The sequence below is a fragment of the Brachycentrus maculatus genome, unplaced genomic scaffold, assembly GCF_059751285.1.
Source record: "Brachycentrus maculatus isolate JH-2025_06_01 unplaced genomic scaffold, ASM5975128v1 h1tg000012l, whole genome shotgun sequence".
NCBI lineage: Eukaryota > Metazoa > Arthropoda > Insecta > Trichoptera > Brachycentridae > Brachycentrus > Brachycentrus maculatus.
In genome coordinates, this window is record NW_028280766.1 from 1592496 (window position 1) to 1607253 (window position 14758).

The 14758-nt window shown below is 30.1% G+C and overlaps 1 protein-coding gene across 2 annotated transcripts in view; it reads right to left on the bottom strand.

Moving 5' to 3' along the window:
- The window catches only part of RhoGEF64C (Rho guanine nucleotide exchange factor at 64C), a 219296-nt gene that overhangs the window by 69786 nt on the left and 134752 nt on the right, over window positions 1-14758 (bottom strand). For both annotated transcript variants that reach the window (XM_088263029.1, XM_088263038.1), the window contains one exon: window positions 3917-4033. In XM_088263029.1, coding sequence (XP_088119155.1) covers window positions 3917-3991 — 75 coding nt within the window. In that variant the 5' untranslated portion in view covers window positions 3992-4033. The remainder of the gene's footprint in view (window positions 1-3916; window positions 4034-14758) is intronic.

The following is a 14758-nucleotide window of genomic DNA, read 5'->3' on the forward strand; positions in this document are numbered from 1 at the left end:
TAATTATTTTTTCTTACTTTCCATAGATATTTATTTTCCAAATCCTATTTTTGTTGTTAAAACTATGATTAGATATACCAAAAGATGCTGATATAACAAAAATGTGTAGGTATTTCACTTGTGAGGTATAAAACAAACTACTCATGGAAAACTTAACGTCAGTGTAAGGGTGTCTTATGTTATATCAAAGCTGTTTAATGTTACTTATAAACTAGCTACCATAATTATAAATATTTTGTCACCCTTTATAGTTCAATTAGCTATTTTAAACTTCATGCACAGTGTCATTAGCGTAATTTGCGATGAGGAGTTTTTAAATACTGCATATTTTATACTGTTACTTTTGTATAAGACTCGGATACAATTCTAACGGCAGCATACTTTCGAGGGATAAACATGCCCAATATAAATTTATAAAACAATGACAATATATATAAATATATATTTATGGACGTATAAAAATATAAGTATACATGTAGACATAAAAATACATTTGGAATATCCACAGTACGTACGGAAAGCACCTGGTTCATATGCATAAATCATAATTGCAAAAATAAACGAATATTAATAAATAAAATTAACAAAAAGCCTTCTTTTGTTCTCATTTATTAAGCGTTGTTCATTTGTATCATATTATATTATTAAGTTTGGTAAGAATTTAAAAGTTAGACTTGATTTTCAATGAAACAGCATCGACAAAGCCAAGTTCACGGTCTGGCATTGTTTTGGACTATTTCTCAATGTACTATATTCACAACCAGTGTTCTGTATAAATGAATTTAAACCCCACGCAACGTAATAACGACACATTAAGCTTCATTAAGAAAAACTATTCTTGTAAAAATTTCTATATCCTATCATTAAAATATTATTATTAAATTACTCATAAGTGAGGTCAGAAAATAAAAACATATATTTTCAAGCATGTATATAATTGTATGTGTTACATATGAATATGGATTTGATTAACAGATTGTAAACAACGAATTTCTATATTTTTATATATGTTATAGTTTCTTAAAATTTTTAATACATTAAACGTTTGTAGAAAATAAATATAAATTTACCCTTCATAATTATAATTCAAAATAACAATTTACATATAAGTTACCATTTTCGTAGCTACAGTTTCTGTATTCTTAAAGCTCAAAACATTTAAGCTTGTTATTCCAAGCCTCCCTCGTATTGAAGGCTTCATATAGAGTTACTAAGTGACAATCAATATCTTGTTTAATAACTTACACGTATACGTAATAACGTAACCAAACTCAAGATAAACTTCATCCGTGAGATTAATTTGCGTGTTTTACATTCGGGTACCATATATTGATTACTACTACAATCCCTATGTAGTTACCTATCCATACACGCCAAAACTCACATAACTGAATTGCTTTAATGTCTGGAGTATTGCAGTATAAATGCCTCAATCTAGCATTACTTACAATTTAGCTTTTTGTTCACTTTTTAATACATTTAAAGAAAATCATAGTGAGAAATATGATATATAAGAGCGAAAAATAATCTACTAAAAATAATGCCTTCTTCGCAAATCCAGCTTGAAAATGTCTTAAAAAATAAAATAAAACGTCGTTGAAAATATATGTATCGTATACAATCTTTGGTAAGAAAGTTAAAATATATGAGACTGTTTTTTTTTTTAATATCACAATTATGAAGTAAATGCCGGAAACATAGGTGTTTTATACGTTTAAAAACTGTTTAAGAAGCTGTTATAAAAATGATTAAAATAAAGGAATATCATTAGAGAAATATTTATGTGACAACCCGTCTTCTCCTGTTGAGTTTTCTGTGGTATTTTTATCACTATACAGACGTGAAAAAGTTCCCATGAATAAGTCACAGCCAACATCCTACTCGATCTTTACATAAAGCTTCATATATGAAATACAATTAGCTGAATAAGCCTTGTATTGTACGTACATCATGAGCAAGGCCGATAATAAATGCAACTCTAATTTAAATATAATAACAAACTTTAAAAAAAAGCTTATTTCAAAAACAAAATAAAAAGCTTCAAACAAACGTGCAAAAAACTTACATTTCGTTGTTTTCTAATTTAATTTTATTCATTTCGCGGCTACTAATCATTGGCTTTTTATAAATCTTCTCTATTACTTACAGAAAAGTAAATACATAATGAGTATTTTCATTTTATGAAGTCCTGTGTGAAATGTCAAATTCAATCGACTCTCTCCCTCATAACTTACACACTTGTACACATTCATATTTTTTGAAGTTTACGTTTTAATTTATTAATCGTGTAAATACCCAATGAAAGGTCACAAAACTTTATATTTTAAATCAACAATCACTCTGCAGAAAACACATACAACAAGTCTAGTGATTTAAACAGCTTTGTGACTTTCTCGCTTTTTCTTTTCTCTTTCACAAAGAATAATAAATGGCAAATATTATGAAATATTGGCTACCCGTGACAACTATAAATGAATAAAACTTTTCACTGTGACCAGGACTGCATGTATGACTAATTTTTAATTTAATAAATAATGAAAATCATACAAAGTCTACCGATTTCGTAGTTCATAATATAAAAATGTAAATGACAATTTTGATTCATATATTTTACAATCTACATATGAAGACACTGTTTAAGGAACAAAATTAGTTTCAAGAGAGAATTTACGATTAATGAGACTTAACTTTTAAAAGTTTTCTTTTGAATAACTAATAAACTTTTTATGTATATGTTATAAAACGGGGTATTATACCCAATTAAAGTATTCCCCAAAAACAAACTACTATTCGAAGAAATAAAGGAGCGATTTGTGAAGTATACATAAGATTCAGATAACGAGTGCATTTCTACGAGTAGTTTTAAAAGCAATTCAACTTTGTATCCTACATTGACGAATTGAACTCTGAAAACTATTACTTGGCAATTCCCCGTTTCCGTTTTCACAAAATGGCGTCCAGTATGTGAAAATATATATACTTCCATCGAATAGCTACTTGAATATGTCTTTTATCCAAAACCGTCTACATCATATATCGCACTCTTTAAAAAAATGAAAAATAAATAACGTACCTAAAACTCATCTTTATTATTTGGCCAAAAAAAAATATTTTACTAATATGGAAAAAATAATATTGCAGATCATCATATAATATTTTTGTCAAGAAACGAAACAAACAAGGGGTGCTGTACGTTTTTAAAGCTCGAATTAGTAACCGATTAACAAGAATTGGCATTTAATTGTAAATTGCCTTTAATCTTGTGGTAAAATCTCCTATCATAGGTATCATAGGTACAAAAAATCCTATCATAGGTTTTCTTATTTGGGTGCCTTATAGGGTAAACGGTACATTTACTGGCCACCTAATGAAAATTGTTAAGTTCTATTGATTTTATTCATCAAAAGTTTTTATAAAATGATTTCTTACTTGAAAATATGATATTCTCTCACAGTGTTAAAGGTTTAAAAAAATATTAAATAAAATACTTAAAAATACATTTAGTACTCATCATGATAATTCGTTAAGATTCCATCCGTCTATTTTCTACGATTTTTTTTTTGATAGAATAGAGATAGCAAAATTTTAAATAAAAATCGTGCATACAGATGCCAAAAATGTTGTTAGGAACTACCAGACGGCCAGTAATTGAACGTTTACCCTACCTTGATATTGTCATTTAATTCTCTCCAACCCAATTTTGTCCCCTGCTTAATATAAAAAAGGGACTTGGCAAGTCTATCCCATTTCAAGGATTTATCTCGTCTCCAGTAATACTAGGGTAATTTCATACAGTAAATTTATTTGTATCCTATTTTTAAGTAAATTACGTAATATTTTGTTCGTTTTTAGACCATTGGTATTCTTAGGGTGATCCTTTGAAATCCTTGTTAGTTTGAAAAATATATATATTTACCATCTGTTGGGTGAAGTAAGGGGGGTCCAGTCCCCCCCCAGGGGGGCGGAGCATCGCAGCGCTAACTGCCGCCATCTAGCGCCATTTATTGGAATTTATCCCTCCAACGGCTCATATCTGTAAAGCGACGAAACAAACAATAATTATTTATTATTTATAAATACAGTTTTTTAGAATGCAAGGAAGTAAATCATGGCGTTAGAAAACGAAGGATGAAAGTATACTGAATGCAGTCGAACTGTGATCTATCAAACGTATGTGTGGCAAGACGGTGTACATATCGCTCACTCCTTTCAAGAACGTCATAAATCAAAAAACTTGATTTTTCAGGAGAACGTTTTAAAAGTTTAAAAATACAATACAATGTTTTAAAAATAAATAACAAGCCACTTATCGAACTTTTTACTATACCACAGATCTTTTTAGGTAAAACCTGAAGGTTTTTTCTCCATTTGAAAAATATTAAGTTGATTTAAAAAAAATAATAAACAATACCTTTTCTTCAAAATGCAAAAACAACATTTTCTGCCCTGTAGCGGGTAAATATTAACTTAAAAATATGCCTCTTTTACTGAGATATAGTACATTTTCTGGGCATTCCGAAAACATGCACAACTGAATATTGACGAATTTTGATTTATGACGTTCTTGAATGGAGTGAGCGATATGATAAATTTTCGAATGGATCCGAACAATTTCGTAAATTTAGGAAGAACATATATTTTCTAGGAACGAAAAGATTGGTAAAGATATTGAAAGAAGAGTTGAAAGAAGGTTTATATAATCCTCAAATTTTCGACCGAGAAAAACTTGACATAATCAAGTACTTTAAAACTTGAAAGTAGTCAGGCCAAGAGTCGGTGTAATCGGTAAATATGTATAAGGAGATGCGGCGTTTTATTCTCTCTGCCTACCCTTGCGGAGAAGTGGCGTGGTGGTTATTTTGATTTAAGTATTAAAAAAAATTTTTTTTAAACCTGTCAAATCTTGAGGCACATAATTCCAACGTCAACTCTGCACATGTCAACTCTGCACAAATTTAAGTAGAATTATTATTTTTACGTCATTTTGTCCAGAAGACATTTTAGTCTAAAAGCCGGATTCTTTAAAATTCCAATAAGAAATAGGTAGAGTGTTGTTGTAGGCGAGGACTTAATTGTTGAATGCATCGCACATCGGTAAGTCTATCCCAGTAATTGATGGTCGAACATTACGCATTTTTTCCAGGCATTGGAAACATTACATAATGAAACCCACTCATTCTTAGAAAAACACATTAAAGATTTATGGACATAAAAAGATAATACGTCTTTCAATGTGACTGAAGGTAGTTAGAATTTTTATGCTCAAAAAGTGTACGTAGTAACCATTAAAGTTAGAAAACAGTTCATTGAACTTATCAAACAATAAACTAATGAATTTTGATGATCATTACATCACTTTACTTTTTAATACAAGAATGCGCCATTGCTTAAATCATCTTACAATCAAGGTGGTCTTCATACATATGATGTGCATTTTTGAATCGAGATTATCAACGAGACTAACTGTACCCAGCCACCAGTTGCTGTGGTTCATCAGGTTGAATGGAAACGATAGAAAAATAAAACAAATTTTTTATATGTTTATGTAATTTCAGAATGCTTGTTGATAAAAAATATTTTAACAGCTATCAAGCACGATGTCCACCGAGGGTTATGATTAGTATTACGTGGATTGATGTCGCGTTTAACAGATGGCGCTGCTATTGCGTTAAAAAAAAAAACAGATAAAAACATGTGTTTACTTGTCACAGGTTTAAAAAAAACGTTTGCGTAACTTCAAAGCAATCGTAAATAACTTTGAAGATTTAGTATTCTGAAAAACAAATATAAAAATTTCTATATAAATATATATATATATATATATATATATATATATATATATATATATATATATATATATATATATATATATATATATATATATATATATATATATATATATATATATATATATATATATATATATATATATATATATATATATATATATATATATATATATATATATATATATATATATATATATATATATATATATATATATATATATATATATATATATATATATATATATATATATATATATATATATATATATATATATATATATTCATAAGTAAGAAAATAAATAAATATTTCGTTTTAAAATCGATGGCGTTTTAGGATATAACGGGTATAATTAATATTTATTTGCACACAAATATTAAATAATAATATAATAACGATTTTGGATAATTTATACTGCCCCATTTTCGTAAAATACTATTTCAAGTTTATTAGTATTTATATACTATCCTATCTCTAAATAATAAAAAAATAACCTTTGAAAAATCATAGAAAATGGAAAGTAAAAGAAATATTGTTAATACATATATTCATCTTTATAAAGTAGGCATGTTACACTGTAACAAAAACGTACATTTTGTCAAACTTATTTATTAGCCAATAAGTTTAACGTTAACAAATGCGTTTTTTAGTCAGAGCGTCCTCTAGAACTGTTACGTGATATTTCATTGGAATGAATAAATTAGGTATTGTACTAACGTCCAAAACAGCTGAACTAACAGAAAATCTTGACGTGGGGGTTTTCGGACGTAATACTATTATCTATGTCTTTATATAATACGACTTCTATAGATACACCTACTGATAACGTTTTATTACACTTTTTTGTTAACAGGACAAAAGGTTTATATAATAATTGTATCAATTCAAAAATTTCATTTGATAATATAGTTTGGTAAATAAGTGATTGTTAAATGAAATTCATCAATATTTAATCCTACATTATTTTTTTAAACGTAATTTATCATGGAAAGATTATAAAATAGAAAGCATTTTTTGTTGAAAATAAAACATAATATTTGGCTTTTAATACCTCAACTTTATATTGTGTTCAGGTAAATTTGACACAAAAATTAGCGAGAGTTTTTGCATAGAATTTTCACTCATGAATTACATGAAATTATAGTAACTTTAAACATAAAGAGTAAATCCACTCACGAGTAGGCATAGGCTATGAAATTTAAAAAGTTGACGCCTTAAGAAGTTGTAGGGTCATGATTAAGGTTGCATAAGCCGTAGCTAGATTTCAGAGTCACTTGGACGTTAGGTAATTCAAAAAGACAAAAATTCTCAAAAAATATTGCTCTTTAGCATTTGTCTGAAGAAGCTTAAGAAAAGACAGGGTATGTTACACTTGAGCAATAATGTAGTAGCAATACACCTTGTTCTAATGGGAGACTACGAAAATCAAATAGAATTTTTGTATGCACCAAATTAAAATTTATTTACAACATTTTGATTGTATCCAAATACTTGTTCACAAAATCTGGATTATCTCCAATTACAGGAGTTATTGTCATAATATTTTTTGACCAATAGATGTCTCTAGTAAGGTTCTAGTGATTTAATAACAATGTTTCTGAATTGGATTATACATATAAAACTTCCAAAAATTTGAGTAGTGTGGGTTGTCAATAATGGGTGGAATTGGTGAATGTTAATGTAAAGCGATAACTTTAATCTGCCTATAACGGTCGGCAGCCCCGTAAATGCCCAGGCTTCCATATTCTTAATAATCTTTGATGAGATGACAAAAAATAACATAAAATTTATTTGTTTGAAATTGTTCTTAGTTTTTTTTATTTCAAATAATGATTTTTCCAATACACACACCTTCACATTTAACGTCGCAGAACAGAAAAAAAAATTAAAAACACGAGGGAGTGGGAAATATTCGCTGGCACAGGCAATCGGTTGCAAACTAATGCTCAACAAGCATCCACACAATTTTTTATAATTATCGTTTTTTTATGAAAATGATAAACAGAGTTTTCAAAAAATAACTCATCAATATTTTTTTCTCAGTTTACGATAAGAATCATTTGTATCGGGTTGTGGTCCCTTGGCTAGTGTCGTGGACTTTTAAGTCAGAGTTTCTCGGTTCGAACCCACTCTATCACAATTTAAAACCTATTTCTAATAATGAGCCGCTTAGGCTCACAGAAATAGTATGAAATTGATAAGAATCATCCGTGAATATTCTCAATCGTCACCTGTAACAAAGTAAATATTGTAAATCAGGGGTCTTTTCAAGTTTTAATTTTAGGGAGCCTTTTATAATATGGAAGTATTTTGGTGCTTTCAATGAAGAAGGGTTAGACTAGTAATTAAATTCATTTTTACCATTATTCACTATGGACATGAAGAAACATATTTCACAATCCTCTATTATTACATCTCTTCTTTTTGGACAATGGAATTCTCAAGATGATGTATGCGTATTTATATTTTTCTTTTCTAGACATATTTTTACTGTAAATATACGAATGTACTTACATAAATAATGTGTACGTTAAATTGGGAAGGTATGTACAGGTGACGAAGTTTCTATGTACACGTTTTATTATCTTAGGATGTTGAGGTGAAGGTCGAAGAGAAATTTCAAACAAAAATATTAATGAATCTATGAGACCCGTGTCGAGTAATAACTAATAACCGATTATAGTTATTATTCAGTGCTGTAAGGTTGATTACAAAACTAATTGAAGACATTATGAAAGTTAATTATAAAGTTATGTTTTTAAAATAATGATTTTTGTTATAAGTTTTCTTCAACGTAGCGATAGTTATTACATTTAAGTTATACAATGACAATTCTTGGTAAAACTACTATTTATAAAATAAAACAACCACTAATCAGAATTTTTACTTTTATTTAATTCTATTCAATGACACTGCAAGGATTCAGGTGTCAATCAGAATCGATCGTATTATATCGATTTTTTTTAAGAGAAATATTTGTGTTCTTATTATTTACAAAAGTACTTTAATTACTTACTATTTCTGTTAGTCTAAGCGGTTCATTATTAGAAATAGGTATCAAATTGTGGTAGAGTGGGTTCGAACCGAGAAACTCTAACTCAAGAGTCCGCGATACTAACCACGGGACCACAACCCGACACTTTTACTTAACTAGCGTTTACAATATTCAGACTGAGGAATTCACATCATAAGTAGTTACTTATAATCTTTATGAAAAAAATATATATATTAAAACAATAAGAATAGAATAAAATATTATTAATTAAATGTGTAAAATATGTAAACTAAAATAAAAATAACACGTTGATAGTCGTAGAATATTCTTTCTTTATGAAAAAATAGGAAGGTTTTATCAAAAATAAAATATTGTTTCCTTAGGAATAAAATTGTAAAATAAAAATAGCATGTTGATACTCGTAAGATAAATATATTTTTTTTAAATAAGTAAAACAAATTTGTACTTATAAAAACGTGAACAAAATACGATTAAAATAAGTAATGAAAATAAATCAAAATACCATACTTAATACAGTTGAAATTATCCCGCTAGTATTATAAGTAATAATAATAAATTTAAATTCAAATTGATTCCGCTTCCCACTGTGACAACATAAGAGCGATCATGACCTGGACTCACGAGAGCGTTATGAGAATGTGGTCTAAGAGCGACTCCTTCCGGAATATGTGTGCAGTCAATGTCCTTTCGCCACGGGAGTGATCCTACGTCTGCATCCCACAGATATCATTAAGAGTTGAGGCGATCTCTATTTGGCTAATGCAGAGGATTCTAGAACAATATCCGGGTTGCGAGCCATAGAGTTCAACACATTATAACAAGCACCGTAAAACTGGTGAATATAAAGTGTCAGGTTGTGGACCTGGGCCCGTGTCGCGACTCTTCAGTCAGTGTTTCTGGGTTCGAAACCACTCTACCACAATTTGATTCCTATTTTTTAATAATGAGCCACTTAGGCTCATAGAAATAGTATGAAATTGAAGACTTTTGTAAATAATGAAAAAAAAATTCTTAAAGGTTATTTTCAAAAACGCCCAAAATGGTTTAATGTCTATTCTTTGTATCCTCATTCAATCCCTGTGGTGTATAGGGCACTGCATCATATAAACGCAGTGGTATATTGACCACCCCTCCACTTCAGGTACCAGTCCACGGTAATATTGAATAAATATTAGAGTGAAAAATCACTTATATTTATTTGACCCATCCCTGGGAATCGAACCCGGGACCTCCAGTACGGTAGCCCAGCGTACAGACAATTACACTACAGAGGCACATTTAGGCATAAAAGGCTTTAAAGCTTATAAAGTTGTAGTTTAATTAGGAGCATGATAAGTGGTGTTGTCAATTGCAAGTAAGGTAGCTTAAAAAAGCTTTTTTTAAACAGCCATATCTAAAAAGGTTTTCAATGATTTATCGTATTTCCTTATTTAAAAAAAAATATGATTGTTAATTTTGAGGGGTTTTAATAACTTGACAATACTTAGATACGTAAACATGTTCTGAAAATCGGTAGGATGTACCGTTCCCCGCTTTATTAATATAGAAGCTGATGAATTTATGTACCTTAATATGCTTCATCGTTTTTTTTCTTCATATATATAAGATAGAAGGTACTTGGCCGGAATATACCAGGCAATACACGTTACGTTGCCCCACAAAAGAATTCCTTGGACGTGTTAATTGTAGGTTTACTGTTTACGTATTCTAGATCTCTAGACCTTTTAACACAATAAACATTGGGCGGGACCGAATGCTCAATCCATGCAACGTAGCCCCGGCGGTTTCAAATATTTTTACATGTACATAAGTATTCGTAGGTATTCGTAGGTACTCGTACTGTACTCAGTACACACAAAAGGTGGGTAACTTAGACCGTTATACAAACCTTCGTGAAGTGCTAACAAGACGAAGTACTTGTTCTAAAAACGGATGTTTTAAGAGCGCTCAGCAATTAGGTATATCAGAAGTCATCTAATTTTCGAGAAAGTTGAACCAAATACCTGTACTAACATAGAAAACATACATTTTAAAACTATGTTAATATTTATATTTATTATATATGTCTTACCTTGAGACGAAGCATCTATCGTTTTAATACGAAAAAAATGGAAATCGGAGCATCTCAGGGTTTATAACCCAACACGGTTGGCTTAAGTGATCGCTTTTTACAATTGTGAAACGTTCATTATTCTTCTTATGAATTTTAGGGAACACCAATTTCCGGAGCATGTGTGAGACGGAGGATATCGTGAGGTGGAGACGACAACGAAGGCGAAACTGGAATGAGCATATAAACAGAATGTCACAAGACAGACTTTCACGTATCGCCCTTCAAGGAAATCCTGAAGGACGCAGACGCCCAGGCAAACCTTCAAAAAGGTGGAAAGACAGCTGGGAGTCAACATTCCAAGAACGACAGGCGGAGGCAAAAACAGATCCTTAGGATCTACAAAAAGAAGGAGAAGAAGGATTAATTTTTGAAATATGTATTTATGCACTGATGTTGGATTCCCTTCAAATGTAAGTTGTCATTTTGAGAAATTTGTAATTTTGACAAATGTTGCTCTCTTAAGAAAAAATCTTCAGAAGTAGAAGTATATAGCTTTCTTCAATTAACATTGGTAAGATTTATCCGGAATCAGTTCACATATACTCGTAGTTTTCGGAGAGAGAGTAAAATAACATTTTTGTTGATACTTATATTTAACAAGTTGATTCAGTATGCTAATATATTTTTATTTATTGGTATATTAAATCAACTGGTAAAATATTTACTTATTATTATCATTTTATATATTTTGTTTCATTTCATTTTATCAGACACTGCATTATTCACCCTAGAGTATTTAAAAAAAATCGTTCACATTACTATGCTCGAATCCTTCGAAATTGTGCCAGTATGTGTAAATATGCAACTCCTAGGGCTTAGCCATTGCTGATGTTCGATTTCTTACGTATTAGTCCTCTTCCATTCTCTTTCCAATTAGGGACAAGACTATTGAAGTTTCATTTGTAGTCAAAATGATAGCGCAGAGATAGTTCGACGACTATTCCTTCGAGAAACAAGTGTAAAAATATTATTTGATTTACTTACCTCCTGAGAAAGTTGCAAAAATATAAATGTAAAAAACATATGCATTTAATTTATTCCAGCACGATCGTATCACAATAATATTCACCGTAACGAATCTGTATCACTGAAACCTTCATAAGTACGTGAGAAGTGACCGTTTGCAAATGCGACTAATATTGCAACTAGAGCCGACATGCTCTGTTTATGTTGTGCAACAAATATTACGTACAAGAATTATGATGTCCATATACAGACAATCCTATTGGATTAGTAGTGTTCCCACACAAAGCGTAAAATGCGTTTTGTGCAATCACGTTATGCGGTGAAGAGCCGGAAAAATGGAATTATAAAATCATGTTACAGATCGTCAAAAGCGTTTATCTCATTATAAATATTTAATCTAAGTTCAATTAACGCAATTTATGATGAAATTTTATATTTTTCATAAACTTATACGTTCCACGTACTCCTATGGATTATATTCGGTCATTATTATCCTTGATGTATTTTTTAATTTTAATTTTTTAATAAATAAAATAATAAAACCCTTATCCGCACCCCAATGGTGCATAGGGCACTGCGTCATATAAACGCAGTGTTATCTTGATCGTTTACACATGAAGGAAAGGTGATCAGCCCTCCGCTTCAGGTACCAGTCCAGGGTAATATTGAATAAATATGACAGTGAAAAAATCACTTATATTTATTTTACCCCCCTTGGGAACCCGGGACCTCCAGAACGGTAGCCGAGCGTGCTGACCATTACACTACAGAGGCTAATTTTTTTACTCGCTGTAAAGTAATATTTGTAGGGAAAATATAACTAACTTATTCAAATGTATTGAATAAAAAAAAACTCATTTGGTTTTTTTTTATGTTAATCGATATTGATACTTTGCGATATGGTACAAAGTGTTTACATAGGTTATTTCCTGTAAAAAATGGGTAGTTATATAAGGTTTTTTTGTAAAATGAAACGTCTTGCAGCAAAACCATTTAAACGCTATTCTTCATTTATACATCTCATCGTAGATGATAAAGGTATTTACAGAGCTTATGACCTTTTGTAGGCCGGTTAAAGATCACTTAATACACATGCAACATTCACCACTCTATCCATGATTGACAAATACACTACTCATATTTTTGAAATGCATACATATATCATAAATGCCATGATGCTTTATGTGTGTTTTTAGTTGGTCGAAAGAAATTGCTCCCCGGCAATACTTTCAACTCTGAATACAATATGTATTCTGTACAAAAATATAATAAATTGATAAATAAATATATTCACGAGATATATGGATAACTTTTTATTTACTACATTTTGAGTGTGTCAAATTATAAGCTTAAATAGTAAAAATGAAAATGGTATTTTCTGGCGTTTCTCATGTGTGTGATTATAATCCAGGATTCGGACCTCACATACTAATATAAGAGTTTCTGCTTAGTAAAAAAGCTTCTTTACATCTCACCAATAGATGTCTCTAGTAAAGTTCTAGTGATTCAAGAACAAGGTTTCTAAATTGGTTCATATATATATAGAACTTCCAAGAATTTGAGTAGTGTGGTTGTCAATAATGGGTAGAATTGGAGAATGTTACACGTGTCTAAAGTGATCACTTAAATCAGCCTATGACGGTCGTCAGCCCCGTAAATGCCCAGACTTCCATATTCTTCTTCATCTTAGATGAGATGTCAAAAAATAACTTTTTATTTATTGTATTGCACCAGGAAACGTTCGTAAAATCTTCGGTATAAACATTGAAAAAAAATTAAACTAAAATTACGATGCTTATTAAGTCTTCGCTTATGATGCTTATTTAAAAGCGTTCCAAAGAATAGTGTAAGTTTGTGAAATTACAATTTTCATGAATATTTTAATTTAGAGCTGAACACAAAACGTGTTCACGAAACGTCTGCAAGGAAATAATCCTGTTACCCGCTTCTTCTGGCGAGGAAATTGCAGCTTCGTGTCTGAAGAAATAATTCTACCTAAAGAAAAATAACAAAACGCGAGATGAGTGCACTGCAAGAATAGATCCTGTGGAAGGATTCACATAATTGCAAATGATTGAGGGAAAATTATAGCAATAAATTGCGAAGTAATAATGTACTACCATTATTATCTAGAAAAGGATATTTTAAAATAGTATTGCATTAAATATAAAACGAAAGCAGAACGGTGAACGTGCGTGTGTATAATATGTATATAAAATAAGACCAACGTCATTTAAAATAAAAAGTTTATGTCTGTGCATTAAAGGAATAACGAAATCGAAGAAATATACCATAAGGCAATATCCAATATTAATTCTTAATTGATCTCCTTAATATTTCAGGTTTAATTTTTGAATTACCTAATGTCCAAGTGACTCTCAAATTGAGCTACGGCTTATGCAATTCCGCTTATTACTGCCCTATTTAAGCTTCAACTTTATAAGTTTTATAGTATATACCTACTCTTGAGCAGATTTACTCTTTACATTTAAAGTTACTAAATTTTATGTATGTAATTCACTAGTGAAAATTTAAAGTGAAAACACTCATTATCGCGTTATAGACTTCATTTTTATATATTTTTAATCATTTCAGATTCCATGATTTGGCCGCCTCTATAGTGTAGTGATGAAACCATTTGGCTACCATGCTAATAGATTACATTTTAAAGTTTATGAGTAAATCTTAAAAATTTGTCCGTAAACATTCAAATATTATTCAATATAATGAAATATTTTTATAAATCATATTTACAACATTTTGAGCATGTCCAAATACTTGTTCACAAATCTGGATTACCTCCAATTACAAGAGTTATTTTTCTAATAATTTTTTGACATCTGAACAAAGATGCAGAAGAATATGGAATATATAAT